This window comes from Bos grunniens, chromosome 16 (genome assembly GCF_055505025.1).
Source record: "Bos grunniens cultivar Pamir isolate PY7600 chromosome 16, Bosgru_T2T1.0, whole genome shotgun sequence".
Lineage (NCBI taxonomy): Eukaryota > Metazoa > Chordata > Mammalia > Artiodactyla > Bovidae > Bos > Bos grunniens.
Genome location: NC_141180.1, coordinates 76,630,506 through 76,644,873, shown reverse-complemented (window position 1 = coordinate 76,644,873; position 14,368 = coordinate 76,630,506). Strand labels below are relative to the sequence as shown.

Below are 14,368 nucleotides of genomic sequence, written 5' to 3'. Positions count from 1 at the left end.
AACAGAGGATGAGATGGTTGGATGGTATCACTGACTCAATGGACATGATTTTGAATAAGCTCTGGGAGTTGCTGATGGACAGGGAGGCCTGGAGTGCTGCAGTGCATGGGGTCACAAAGAGTTGGACACGACTGTTTGACTGAATTGAACAGAAATTATTATGTATTTCATCATTTTTGGTTTATTCATCTATTGATAGATGATCAAAATAAGATAAATTACTTATATTTAATTGCTGAAATAAGTATGACATAGTTTGCTTTTATATGTTTAATAAGTTATATTATCAATATTTTGACTGTTTTCCATTTCTTTCCACACTTTTTTCCCATGTTTTCTAAAACAGAGTTTCAGAAACCCTCAGAAGCAATGGAGAAAGCTTTAAGAAGTTTAGGAAACTGATGGGTGGAAGGAGGCACGAAATTGATTGACTCTAATTTCTTGCTGTAAATGTTTCATGAACAGGACACATAACATTTTGATTTGCCAAGTTTAATGAGGTACTTTTAAGAAGTGATTCATTGGACCCATCTCTCAATTACATTGTCCCCATAATATTTAATACAAATCTGATTTATGATTCAAGATGAGTTAAAAAATACTTGAGAAAATAAACAGAATTGAATTAATAAGGAAAAATCTGAATACATGTACATATTTCAGTTTTACAACTGCATTTAGTCAATGTTTTATCCACATCGAGGATACACCACCTTTCCTTCCCGACAAGTTGCTCGAAATGTATGTTTTGGTGTCAGTTGACGATAACCATATTGACACATAAATTCAATAGTATCCTCTGTTTTAGAGTAAATTTTTTTATCGTGTTTCCATCTTAACTGTATGTGATGTTTTCTCATTGTTTCTTCTGAAATTAGACATGCCTCTAAAATTAAAGAAAATAAACATGAACCTTTGAGTAATATGCAAATACTTTCAACAGAATTTCAGGGTTTCAAGAACTTTGGTCCAAAAATTCTTCCTCAAACCTTTTCTAAACCAATACACTGAAAATGTATGATGTAGGTTTCATCATATTTAAAAAATTAATGTTATAAGAATGAGATACTTTGTTTAGTGTAATCATTAAATGTTATAAGATTCATAATGTCAGTTATCATATGAAGAGCTTTCATAAAGGAGCCATTTGTTGCTTGAACATGAAATTTTCTAACTTTATTTCTATATACAGAGATTAATCCTTGGTGTGCAAGCATTAACTGGTTGTTATTTAATCCATAAAAACTCTATTATAAACAGTTAAACATTATGCTGTGTACAAGGATTATCCCAGGATCCAAGAGAAGTTTAAAGCATTTACCTAAGCATTTTGGTGGTTCTGACCACTCTCCATTCCGACATACTACGTTTCTGTTTCCCCGAAGTTCATAGTAGGCCTGACACCGGTACTCAACAATCGATCCTGGAGGATATACTGATTGCAGGAGTGAGGTAATGTCTCCGTTGTCTATTGGTGGAGGAGGCCCACATTTTCCTTGAGAGTCTAAAAATAATGGCGTTTGCTTTATTCAAAGACAACTCCTACAGTTTTAAACAAATAAAATAAAAATGCAGCCAAATATGTCATACCAAAACTTAAGATTTCTGATGACAGAAATGATTTATTGAAGGAATTTTAATCACTGAATCAGAAATACACATTTTAAGACCTTATTTTACCACCATGGAAGCACATATAGTACTTTAACAAATATGTCTGCTTTTGCAGTGTCCTGATGTTCAAACATGTTTTCTTTCAGAGTATATGCAGGAAAGATGGATAGCTAAGATAAAAAAAAAAAATTACCTTTTTATACAACATGTTGTAATGTCTGTGAAAGGAAACTTTGGCTTCCATTTCTGGACAAGATGAGGTAAAAATATTTGTGCTTATAGCATCTGCTAGGTATTCCTTCTGCCAAATAAAGGACCTGAGCATATTATAAAAACCAACACAGGAGACTGTGAAAAAAGTAGTAAGTCAATCTGCTTAGGGACCTTGGGATTCAAAGAGTTACACTGAAGAGAGTCTTTGGGGTTTTCATTTTGCCTTCTATGTACCTTGAGTGGGCCACAGAGACAGCAACCCAGAAATAATACAAGTTCAGAAAGAAAAAAAAGTCTCATGAAGCAGTTGATCTCTTTAAGAAAAGGCCCGGAAAAGAGTAGCCTAGCAAGATACAGTTTTCACAATACTGAATTAGTCTAGAAATACTACACTAAGTGTGTACACTAAGTTCTTGTGTGCACCAGGACCCAGAGACCCCACAGAGGCTAAGCCAGAATTGTGTCTGAGTGTCTCCTGCAGAAGTATGGGTGAGCAGTGCACTGCTACAGGGGCAGGGGCTCTGGGTGCAGTAGACCTGGGTATTGCATAAGCCCTCTTGGAGGAGGCTGCAATTAACCCCACAACAGAGCTGCCAGAACCTACACAGGACTGCAGAAACAGTTTCTTAGAGGGCACAAACAAAGCCTTGTGCACAAAAGAACCCAGGAGAAAGAAGCAGTGACCCCACAAGAGACTGACCCAGACTTGCTCATCAGTGTCCAGGAGTCCTCAGCAGAGGCATGGGTTAGCGGTGGCCTGCTGCAGGTTTGGGGGCATTGAGTGCAGCAGTGCATGCATAAGACCTGTTGAAGGAGGTCACCAGTATCTTCCTTATCTCCACTACTGTTTGGCCACAGGTCAAAAGACAGGGAGAGAACATGACTCCACCAATCAAGAGAAAATCGAACTAAAGATTTACTGAGCATGACCCCTTCCATCAGACCAAGACCCAGTTTTACCCTGTCAGTCTCTCTCATCAGGAAGCTTCCATAAGCCTGTTATCCTCAACCATCAAAGGGCAGACAGAATTAAAACCACAGTCACAGAAAACTAACCAATCTGATCACATGGACAACAGCCTTGTAGAACTCCATGAAACTCTGAGCCATGCTGTATAAGGCCTTCAAATTGGATGGGTCATGGCAGAGGATTCTGACAAAATGTGGGCCACTAGAGAAGGGAATGCCAAACCACTTCAGTATTCTTGCCTTGGGCACCCCATGAACAGTATGAAAAGGCAAAAAGATATGACACTGAAAGATGAACTCCACAGGTGGGGAGGTGCCCAGTATGTAGATCAGCAGAGAAATAATTCCAGAAAGAAAGAAGAGATGAAGAAAAAGCAAAAATAACATCCAATTGTGGATGTGACTGGTGATCGAAGTAAAGTCTGATGCTGTAAAGAGCACTATTGCATAGGGACCTGGAATATTAGGTCCATGAATCAAGGCAAATTGGAAGTGGTCAAACAGGAGATGACAAGAGTGAACATCGGCATTTTAAAAATCAGCAAAGTGAAATGGACTTGAATGGGTGAATCTGATTCAGGTGACCAGTATATCTACTACTTTGAGCAAGAATCCCTGAGAATTGGAATAGCCATCATAGTCAACAAAAAAGTCTGAAATGCAGTGCTTGCATGCAATCTCAATTATGACATAATGATTGATGTTCATTTCCAAGCCAAACCATTGACAAGCACAGTAATCTAAGTATATGCCCTGGATAGTAATGCTAAAGAATCTGAAGTGGAATGGTTTTCTGAAGACGTACAAGGACTTCTAGAACTAACAAGGAAAAAGATGTCCTTTTCATTATATTGGACTGGAATGCAAAAGTGGGAGGTCGAGATACCTGGACTAACAGGCAAGTTTGGCATTAAGAGTACAAAATGAAGCAGGGCAAAGAGTAACAGAGTTTTGCCAAGAGAACACACTGGTCATAGCAAACATCCTCTTCCAATAATACAAGTGAAAACTCTACACATGGACATCACCAAATGTCCATGGAAAACTTTACACATGGCAATACCAAAGTCAGATTGCTGATATTCTTTGCAGCCAAAGGTAGAGAAGCTCTATACAGTCAGCCAAAACAAGACTGGGACCTGACTGTGGCTCAGATCATAAACTCCTTGTTGCCAAATTCATACTTAAATTGAAGAAAGATGTGAAAACCACTAGACATTCAGGCATGACCTAAATCAAATCCCTTACAATTAGAGTGGAAGAGACAAATAGATTCAAGGGATTTGATAAGACAGAATGCCTGAGAATCTATGGACAGTGGTTCCTGACTTTGTACAGGGTGAAGGGATCAAAATCATCCCCAATAAAAAGAAACATAAAAAAGGCAAAATGGTTGCCTCAAGAGGCATTACAAATAGCTGAGAAAAGAAGAGATGTTAAAGGCAAAAGAGAAAAAGAAAGATAAAATGATTTGAATGCAGTGTTCCAAATAGTAACAAGGAGAGATAAGAAAGCCTTCCTCAGTGATCAGAGCAAAGAAATAGAGGGAAATAATAGAATGGGAAAGACTGGAGATCTCTTCAAGAAATTTAGAGATACCAAGGACATTTCATGCAATGATGGGCACTATAAAGGACAAAAATGGTATGTACCTAACAGAAGTAGAAGATACTAAGAAGAGGTGGCAAGAATACACAGAAGAACTATACAAAAAGGATCTTCATGATCCAGATAACCCCAAAGGTGTGATCACCCACCTAGAGCCAGACATCCTAAAATACAAAAGTCAAGTAGGCCTTAGGAAGCATCACTGTGAACAAAGCTAGTGGAGGTGATGGTATTCCAGTTGAGCTATTTCAAATCCTAAAGATGATGCCCTTTAAGTGCTGCACTCAATATGCCAGCAAATTCAGCAGGGAACAAAGGCCTGCAAAATGTCAATTTTCATTCCAATCCCAAAGAAAGGCAATCCCAAAGAATGTTCCAACTATCATACAATTGCATTCATCTCACACGCTGGTAAAGTAATGCTCAAACTTCTCCATGCTAGGCTTCAACACCACGTGACCCATGAAATTCCTGATATTCAAACTGGATTCAGAAAAGGCAGAGAAACCAGAGATCAAATTGCCAACATCCGTTGAATCATCAAAAAAGCATGAGAGGTCCACAAAAAAATCCACTTCTGTTTTATTGACTACACCAAAACCTTTGACTGTGTTGATCACAACAAACCGTGGAAATTAAATAGATGGTAACACCTGACCTGTGGAGAATGCAATGGCAGCCCACTCCAACACTCTTGCCTGGAAAATCCCATGGACAGAGGGGCCTGATGGGCTTCAGTCCATGGGGTCGCTAGGAGTCGGACACAACTGAGCGACTTCACTTTATTTTTTCACTTTCATGCATTGTAGAAGGAAATGGCAACCCACTCTAGTGTTCCTGCCTGGAGAATCTCAGGGACGGGGAAGCCTGGTGGGCTGCCGTCTATGGGGTCGCACAGAGTCGGACACGACTGAAGCGACTTAGCAGCAGCAGCAGCAGCAGCAACACCTGACCTGCCTCTTGAGAAATCTGTATGCAGGTCAAGAAGCCACCGTTAGAATCAGACATGGAAGAAAAACTGGTTCTAAATCAGGAAAGGAGCACATCAAGTCTGTATACTGTCACCTGCTTACTTAACTTCTATGCAGAGTACGTCATGCAAAATTCCAAGCCAGTTGAAGCACAAGCTGGAATCAATATTGTCAGGAGAAATATCAACAACGTCAAACGTGCAGATGGCACCACCCTTATTGCAGAAAGTGAAGAAGAGCTAAAGAGTCTCCTAATGAAAGTGAAAGAGGAGAGTGGAAAAGTTAGCTTAAAAATCAACATTCAGAGAACTAAATCATGGCATCCGGTCCCATCACTTCATAGCAAACAGATGGTGAAACAATGGAAACAGTGAGAGACTTTATTTTGGGGGCTCCAAAATCACTGCAGATGGTGACTGCAGCCATGAAATTAAAAGACACTTGCTCCTCAGAAAAAAGTTATGACCTACCTAGACAGCATATCAAAAAGCAGAGACATTAGTCTGCCAACAAAATTCCACCCAGTGAAAGCTATGAATTTTTCAGTCATCATGTGAAAGTTGGACTATAAAGGAAGCTGAGCACCGAAAAATTGATGCTTTTGAACTGTGGTGTTGAAGAAAACTCTTGAGAGTCCCTTGGAATGCAAGGAGATCAAACCAGTCAATCCTAAAGGAAATCAGTCCTGAATATTTATTGAAAGGACTGATGATGAACCTGAAACTCCAATATTTTGGCCAGCAGATGAAAAGAACTGACTCTTTAGAGAAAACCCTGACACTGGGAAAGATTGAAGGTGGAAGGCTAAGGGGATAACAGAGGATGAGATGGTAGGATGGCATCACTGGCTGGATGGACATGAGGTTAGTTAAGCTCTGGGAGTTGGTGATGGATGGGAAATCCTGGTGTTCTTCATTCCATGGAGGTGCAATGAGTCAGACATGACCAAGCGACTGAACTGGACTAATTTAGTCTAGACACACAATGGCAGAAACCTCAGACCAATTCTTTCCATGCCTTGATCTACAGGGTCCAAGTAAGCAGCTCACATTTCCACCCACATAATGAGCAAACTCTTGAGAGTCCCTTGGACTGCAAGGAGGTCCAAAGAGTCCATCCTAATGGAGATCAGTCCTGGGTGTTCATTGGAAGGACTGATGTTGAAGCTGAAACTCCAATACTTTGGCCACCTCATGCGAAGAGCTGACTCATTGGAAAAGACCCTGATGCTGGGAGGGACTAGGGGCAGGAGGAGAAGGGGACGACAGAGAATGAGATGGCTGGATGGCATCACCGACTAGATGGACATAAGTTTGAGTGAACTCCCAGAATTGGTGATGGACAGGGAGGCCTGGAGTGCTGCAATTCATGTTGTTGCAAAGAGTTGGACATGACTGAGCAACTGAACTGAACTGAACTGAATGAGCGAAGAAGAAACCTCTGCCCTTTCTCCTGGTGTCAGAGGAGGCCAAGTGAGAACCTTGGACTTGCACCCTCCATGGCAGTTATGGAGGCCTGATTAATGAAGGAGTCCAAAAACATCCTTAGTCCCAAGATATAAAACTCAAGTGTCTGAATACAGTTGAAAATCATTTATCAGACCAAAGACCAGGTAAACCTCAAAAGAGAAATAGCAATCAACAGAAGACAACACTGAGATGACACAGATATTGAAATCATTGGATGATGGTTTTTAAATATCTAGTCCAATTGGTAGAACTAGAAAATAGATTATTAGAAAACCACTTGGATTGATAATATTTTGCAGATGGCAGAATGATCAATAAGTTTGAATATTAACTAACCTTGAAAATAGACTGAAAAAAAAAAAAAACAGACATAGCTTCAAGGACCTGTGGGAGGATAGCAAAGAAGGTTGAACATGAAGTTGAAAATAAAGAATAAGAGATAAAAAATAATAATAATGGCTGACTTCCCTATGCGATCATTTTCTGATGGTCTAAATGGAAAGGAAATCCAAAAGAATGGGGAAATGTGTATATGTACGTGTAAATGTACATTCATTTTGATGTACAGTGAAACTAACACTATATTGCATAGGAAATACACTCCAAAACTTTTTTTTAAAATAATGGCTGATAATTTCTCCAATACGGCATATGACTTAGTGACTAACCAAAAACAACAATTACATACTAAAACTGCTCAGTGAATTCCAAATGGGATGGAGCCAAAAAACTTAATGTCAAGATACATCATAATCAGTTCCTGTTGTGTTGTTCAGTCGCTCAATTGTTTCTGACTCTTTGCAACCCCATGGATTGTAGAAAGCCCAGCTTCCCGGTCCTTCATTAACTCCCAGAATTTGCTCAAAGTCATGTCCATTCTGTCGATCATGCCATCCAACCATCTCATCCCCTGATGTCCCTTTTCCTCTGTGCTTAATCTTTTCCAATATCAGGTTATTTTCCAATGAGTCAGCTCTTCTCATCAGGTGGCCAAAATACTGGAGCTTCAGCTTCAGCTTCAGCATAAGTCTTTCCAATGAATATTCAGGACTGATTTATTTTAGGATTCACTGGCTTGATCTCCTTGCAGTCTAAGGGACTCTCCAGAGTCTTTTCCAGCACCACAGTTCAAAAAATCAATTCTTTGGTACTCAGCCTTCTTTGTGGTCAAACATTCACATCCATACATGACTGCTTGAAAAAGCATAACTTTGACAATATGAACCTTTGTTGGTAAAGTGATGTCTCTGCTTCTTACCATGCTGTCGAGGTTTTCATAGCTTTACTTCCAAGGAGTCTTAATTTCATGGCTGCAGTCAGCATCTACAGTGATTGTGAAGCTGAAAAGAATGAAGTCTGTCACTGTGTCCATTTTCCCCCATTTTTGACATACAGTGATGGATCGCATTACCATGATCTTCGTTTTTTGAATGTGGTTTTAAGCTAGCTTTTTCAATCTCCTCTTTCACCATTATCAAGAGGCTCTTTTGTTCCTCTTTGCTTTCTGCCATTAGTGTGATGTCATCTGTGTATCTGAGGTTATTGGCATTTTTCCTGGCAATCTTGATTCCAGCTTGTGCTTTTTCCAGCCTGATATTTTTTTTTAAGGTTAAATATAATAAGAGTATGATTTCCCTGTTGATTTTATTACAGTTGTGCAAAATTGTCATCTGATATGGTGCTCAATGTACATAGAGAGGGTACTACAGACATTTATGTTAAAAATGTGGAGAGAACTAATAAATCTAAATGGAAGTAAGCATTCCACATTTTATCTGAGGTGGTAAAATGTCAGCAACAGTAGGGAATGATAAACTGCCTGCTGCTGCTAAGTCACTTCAATCGTATCCGACTTGGTGTGACCCCAAAGATGGCAACCCACCAGGCTCCCCAGTCCCTGGGATTTTCCAGGCAAGAGTACTGGAGTGGGATGCCATTGCCTTCTCCGGATAAACTACATATGTGTATCTTAATACCTAGAGAGACTAAGAAAACCATGCAAAGACATATACTCAAAAACAATGCAGATCCAAGTCAAATTATTTTACAATGTTCAAAAATCCCCAAGGAAGTCAAGAAAAGAAAAACGTTGAGAATTGAAGGAAACACACACAAAACAAATAAGAAAATGGCAGACTGTCCTTAATAGTTAGTAAGTCACTCTAAATATAAATGGTCCTAAATACATCAATTAAAAACCTGAAAATGGCAGGGTAGACACCTAAACAAGAATCAGCTGTATGTTGTCTAAAAAAAAAGTATCTTCAAACATGAAAACATGTTCAAGTGGAGATTGCAAAAATTACACACCAGGAAAAAGTTAACTTGAAAAATTAGAAGTGGTAATGTACATGGAACAACAGACTGGTTTCAAATAAGAAAAGGCTGTATATTGTCACCTTGCTTATTTAACTTATATGCAGAGTACATCATGAGAACTGCTGGGCTGGAAGAAGCACAAACTGGAATGAAGATTGCTGGGAGAAATATCAATCACATCAGATATGCAGATGACACCATTCTTATGGCAGAAAGTGAAGAGGAACTAAAAAGCCTCTTGAGAAAGTGAAAGAGGAGAGTGAAAAAGTTGGCTTAAAGCTCAATATTCAGAAAACGAAGATCATGGCATCTGGTCCCACCACTTCATTGCAATAGATGGGGACATAGTGGAAACAGTGTCAGACTTTATTTTAGGGGGCTCTCAAATCACTGCAGATGGTGATTGCAGCCATGAAATTAAAAGACACTTACTCCTTGGAAGGAAAGTTATGACCAACCTAGATAGTATATTGAAAGGCAGAGATATTACTTTGCCAATAAAAGTCCATCTAGTCAAGACTATGTTTTTTCCAGTGGTCATGTATGGATGTGAGAGTTGGACTGTGAAGAAATCTGAGTGCCAAAGAATTGATGCTTTTGAACTGTGGTGTTGGAGAAGACTCTTGTGAGTCCCTTGGACTGCAAGGAGATCCAACTAGTCCGTCTTAAAGGAAATCAGTTCTGGGTGTTCGTTGGAAGGAAGGATGCTGAAGCTGTAACTGCAATACTTTGGCCACCTCATGCAAAGAGTTGACTCATTGGAAAAGACCCTGATGCTGGGAGGGACTGGGGGCAGGAAGAGAAGGGGATGACAGAGGATGAGATGGCTGGATGGCATCGCTGACTCGATGAACATGAGTTTGAGTGAACTCTGGGAGTTGGTGATGGACAGGGAGGCCTGGTGTGCTGTGATTCATGGGGTCTCAAAGAGTCGGATATGACTGAGCGATTGAACTGAACTGAACTGAATGTACTTCTTGGTTTTGATTCCCATCCTGGCTTATCTCTAAACACTGAAGTGTCCCAGTACCAAGTTCAGACTCTTTATTTTTATGTGTACACTCATTTCCTGAATGAGTTCAGCTAGTTATTGTTCAGTCACCAAGTCATGTCTACTACTTTGTGACCCCATGGACTGCTCATGCCAGGTTTCCAGGTCCCTGACCTCTCCCAGAGTTGCCTAAGTTCATGTCCATTGAATCGGTGATGTCACCCAAATAGCTCACCTTCTGTCACCCTCTTCTCTGTCTGCCTTCAACCTTTCCCAGTTTAGGGTCTTTTCCAATTAATCAGCTATTCACATCAAGCTTAACTTGAGGATTTTGAACATAACCTTACTAGCATGGGAGATGACTGCAATTGTCTGGTGATCTGAACATTTTTTAGTACTGCCCTTCTTGGGAATTGGTGAGGATTGACCTTTTCCACTCCTGTGACTACTGCTGGGTTTCCCAAATTTGCTGATGTAATGAGTGTAGCACTTTTGTAGCATCATCCTGTAAGATTTTAAATAGCTCTGCTGGAACTCAGCTAGCAACCTTTCTTTAAATATCATCCATAGGTACAGCTGCCCACATCTATGTCAGATTTTGTGATCAGCTGCTTATTCCATGTCTCAAAGTGGAATTTCTTGGGCTGTTAAATGTAACTATGGTATCTTTTACACACTTATCTTCAGAAAACAACTGACTATCTTAATGATTTAAGACAGGAAATGTCCCATGATTCCAACTGCTCAAATCTGGTCAACGCTGTCATACAATAAACATGTTAGACTACATATTAAGACCACAAAAGAACTGGGTTTTCAGCACCATTTTTTTTTTTTTTGCAACTAAAAATTATTCCAGAAAGGCTACTTCATCCTAATTTTGATTCAATATATCTTGTTATTATATTCTCTAAATTGGGTGGACAGGGTGAGTAAGATACTCTACCTTTACACTGAGGTGGTTCTGTCCAAATTCCATTCAAACATATGACTTCTATCTCTCCAAAAAGGTCATAATTCCCAATGCATTCGTAACGTGCTCTCTCACCACTCTGATATCTAGACTTCTGATTGTGTATAATAGCATTTTCCACTTGAGGTGGATTCACACAGGAAACATCTGAATAGAAAGATAAAAAAGTATCTCTAATATAATGATTATCATGAACAGCAAGGAGGAAATAGGATGTCAAATATATTCCATGGTTGTTTTGATTCAACAGTTAATCTGTCATGAAAGACTGCTAATTGTCATCAGTTTATAGGTAAGGTTAAGGGAAAGGAAATAAAGCAATATTTTTCAGCAGGAATTAAACTTCTGTACCTTAATTCTCTCCCCTATACTTCACTAGAAAAGTGATACACAATTTTTAGGGCACTGAAAAGAAGAGTTTTCCTGGAAATCTCTTTTTGAGGTTAGTAAAAAAAAACTATAACGTATATAAATTCAAAATGAATTTATCAACCATAAGCAAAACATAATAAAAATATCATTTGACATCAAGATTTGGTTTACATTCATCCTGTTTATGAGATATAACTTTAGGGCCTTTCAGAAAATAAACACAGTAGGTTCTTCTTTAGGGACTTGATCAAGAATTAACACACTCTGAAGAATACTATAGTTGCAAGGAGAAGATGATTAATTAAAGATTTGAACAGAAGATCTGGAAAAATAATAGAAAAATAAAGTGTAAATTTAGAAAACTATATTTTAATGATATTTTGGGGCAAATGCTAAGGACACCACCATCTATTATGTGCATTCCTCATATGATTCAGGGGATGAAGAAGCTGTAACTACAAGAGGCTGTAGCCATGGGTCCTAAACTGAAATATACACAGAATTCCTTGGGAATTATCAAGACATTATCAGAGTTGCAGCCCCAGAGGTTTAGATTCAACAAGTCTGAGTGAGCCTGTGAATCTACTTGTATATCTAACAGTTTACAGAATGTGCCGAGAATGCTCTGCCAGGACTGTGCTTTAAGAACTATCAGGCTACAACACCAAACACTTTGAACACGTCCATCTCTTTTTATGTTTAGGCACAAACTGCTTTGACCTGGCCTAAAAGTAATCTATGTCCATTTTTTTTTTTTTTTTGATGTTTTTTTTTTTTTAATTCTTCCAATTTTATTTTATTTTTAAACTTTACATAATTGTATTAGTTTTGCCAAATATCAAAATGAATCCGCCACAGGTATACATGTGTTCCCCATCCCGAACCCTCCTCCCTCCTCCCTCCCCATACCATCCCTCTGGGCCGTCCCAGTGCACCAGCCCCAAGCATCCAGCATCATGCATCGAACCTGGACTGGCAACTCGTTTCCTACATGATATTTTACATGTTTCAATGTCATTCTCCCAAATCTTCCCACCCTCTCCCTCTCCCACAGAGTCCATAAGACTGTTCTATACATCAGTGTCTCTTTTGCTGTCTCGTACACCGGGTTATTGTTACCATCTTTCTAAATTCCATATATGTGCGTTAGTATACTGTATTTATGTTTTTCCTTCTGGGCTTACTTCACTCTGTATAATAGGCTCCAGTTTCATCCACCTCATTAGAACTGATTCAAATGTATTCTTTTTAATGGCTGAGTAATACTCCATTGTGTATATGTACCACAGCTTTCTTATCCATTCATCTGCTGATGGACATCTAGGTTGCTTCCATGTCTTGGCTATTATAAACAGTGCTGCGATGAACATTGGGGTACACGTGTCCCTTTCCCTTCTGGTTTCCTCAGTGTGTATGCCCAGCAGTGGGGTTGCTGGATCATAAGGCAGTTCTATTTCCAGTTTTTTAAGGAATCTCCACACTGTTCTCCATAGTGGCTGTACTAGTTTGCATTCCCACCAACAGTGTAAGAGGGTTCCCTTTTCTCCACACCCTCTCCAGCATTTATTATTTGTAGACTTTTGGATCGCAGCCATTCTGACTGGTGTGAAATGGTACCTCATAGTGGTTTTGATTTGCATTTCTCTGATAATGAGTGATGTTGAGCATCTTTTCATGTGTTTGTTAGCCATCTGTATGTCTTTTTTGGAGAAATGTCTATTTAGTTCTTTGGCCCATTTTTTGATTGGGTCGTTTATTTTTCTGGAGTTGAGCTGTAGGAGTTGCTTGTATATTTTTGAGATTAGTTGTTTGTCGGTTGCTTCATTTGCTATTATTTTCTCCCATTCTGAAGGCTGTCTTTTCACCTTGCTAATAGTTTCCTTTGATGTGCAGAAGCTTTTAAGGTTAATTAGGTCCCATTTGTTTATTTTTGCTTTTATTTCCAATATTCTGGGAGGTGGGTCATAGAGGATCCTGCTGTGATGTATGTCGGAGAGTGTTTTGCCTATGTTCTCCTCTAGGAGTTTTATAGTTTCTGGTCTTACGTTTAGATCTTTAATCCATTTTGAGTTTATTTTTGTGTATGGTGTTAGAAAGTGGTCCAGTTTCATTCTTTTACAAGTGGTAAAAGTAATCTATGTCCATTTAATGATAGTGGAGGCAATTTTCTACATTATATTACTTCAGATACTTATATAAATCTTAAAAGTTTACCAAAGTACCTCTACATGCTGGCCTTCCTATCCATTTGCTCTTAATACACTGTATAGTATTAGGTCCATCCAACTGATAATATGATAGACACTTAAAAGCCACTTGTTCTCCTGACCTATAGAAATCCTTCTCCCTATCTATGAGTACAGCATCCTCAAAGGTGGGCAAGTTAACACAATTTGTGCCTGAAAGAAAAAAGAATATGCATTTGTTTAGTACATCCTTAAAGATTCATAGCCACCGTTGATTATATTCCAGAAAATAAATAGTTACATATCAAACCAATGAATATTTACAGCATTTCTCTTATACCTAGAGACAAGTGTCGGAAATCTTGATTTAGTCACATTGACTGTCTCTATATTATCAAAAATACAACATGGGAATGGTGACATTCTAAGATGTAGAGCTCCATACTTCTCAAATTTAAATTCTCTTCTCACATGACAGCTCATCTAAATTATGAATGTTTCTATTTTTGCCTTTATCAAAATATGTTACCTTGCATTATGTTAAATGTCTTAGAAAATTTCATATTACAAAGAAATGATTGATTAAAAAAGACAGCAAATTGGGTAGTGATAAGAGCAGAGTTCAGCCATAGTACCAGAACAGAAACCTGAAATCTGTGATGTATATCAGAGGATGTTCAAAC

The 14,368-nt window shown here is 38.8% G+C and overlaps 1 protein-coding gene across 5 annotated transcripts in view; it reads right to left on the bottom strand.

Annotated features, from left to right (window-relative positions):
* Positions 1 to 476: 476 nt before the first annotated feature.
* Positions 477 to 14,368, bottom strand: part of LOC147357045 (complement factor H-like) — a 39,777-nt gene continuing 25,885 nt past the window's right edge. For 2 of the 5 annotated variants that reach the window (XM_086345588.1, XM_086345590.1), the window contains 3 exons: positions 11,101 to 11,274; positions 1,322 to 1,504; positions 477 to 886 (listed from right to left, as the gene is read on the bottom strand). In XM_086345588.1, coding sequence (XP_086201714.1) covers positions 690 to 886; positions 1,322 to 1,504; positions 11,101 to 11,274 — 554 coding nt within the window. In that variant the 3' untranslated portion in view covers positions 477 to 689. Of the gene's footprint in view, positions 887 to 1,321; positions 1,505 to 11,100; positions 11,275 to 13,721; positions 13,899 to 14,368 lie in introns of all 5 variants that reach the window. The other 3 variants (XM_086345591.1, XM_086345589.1, XM_086345587.1) reach the window with 2 other exon arrangements.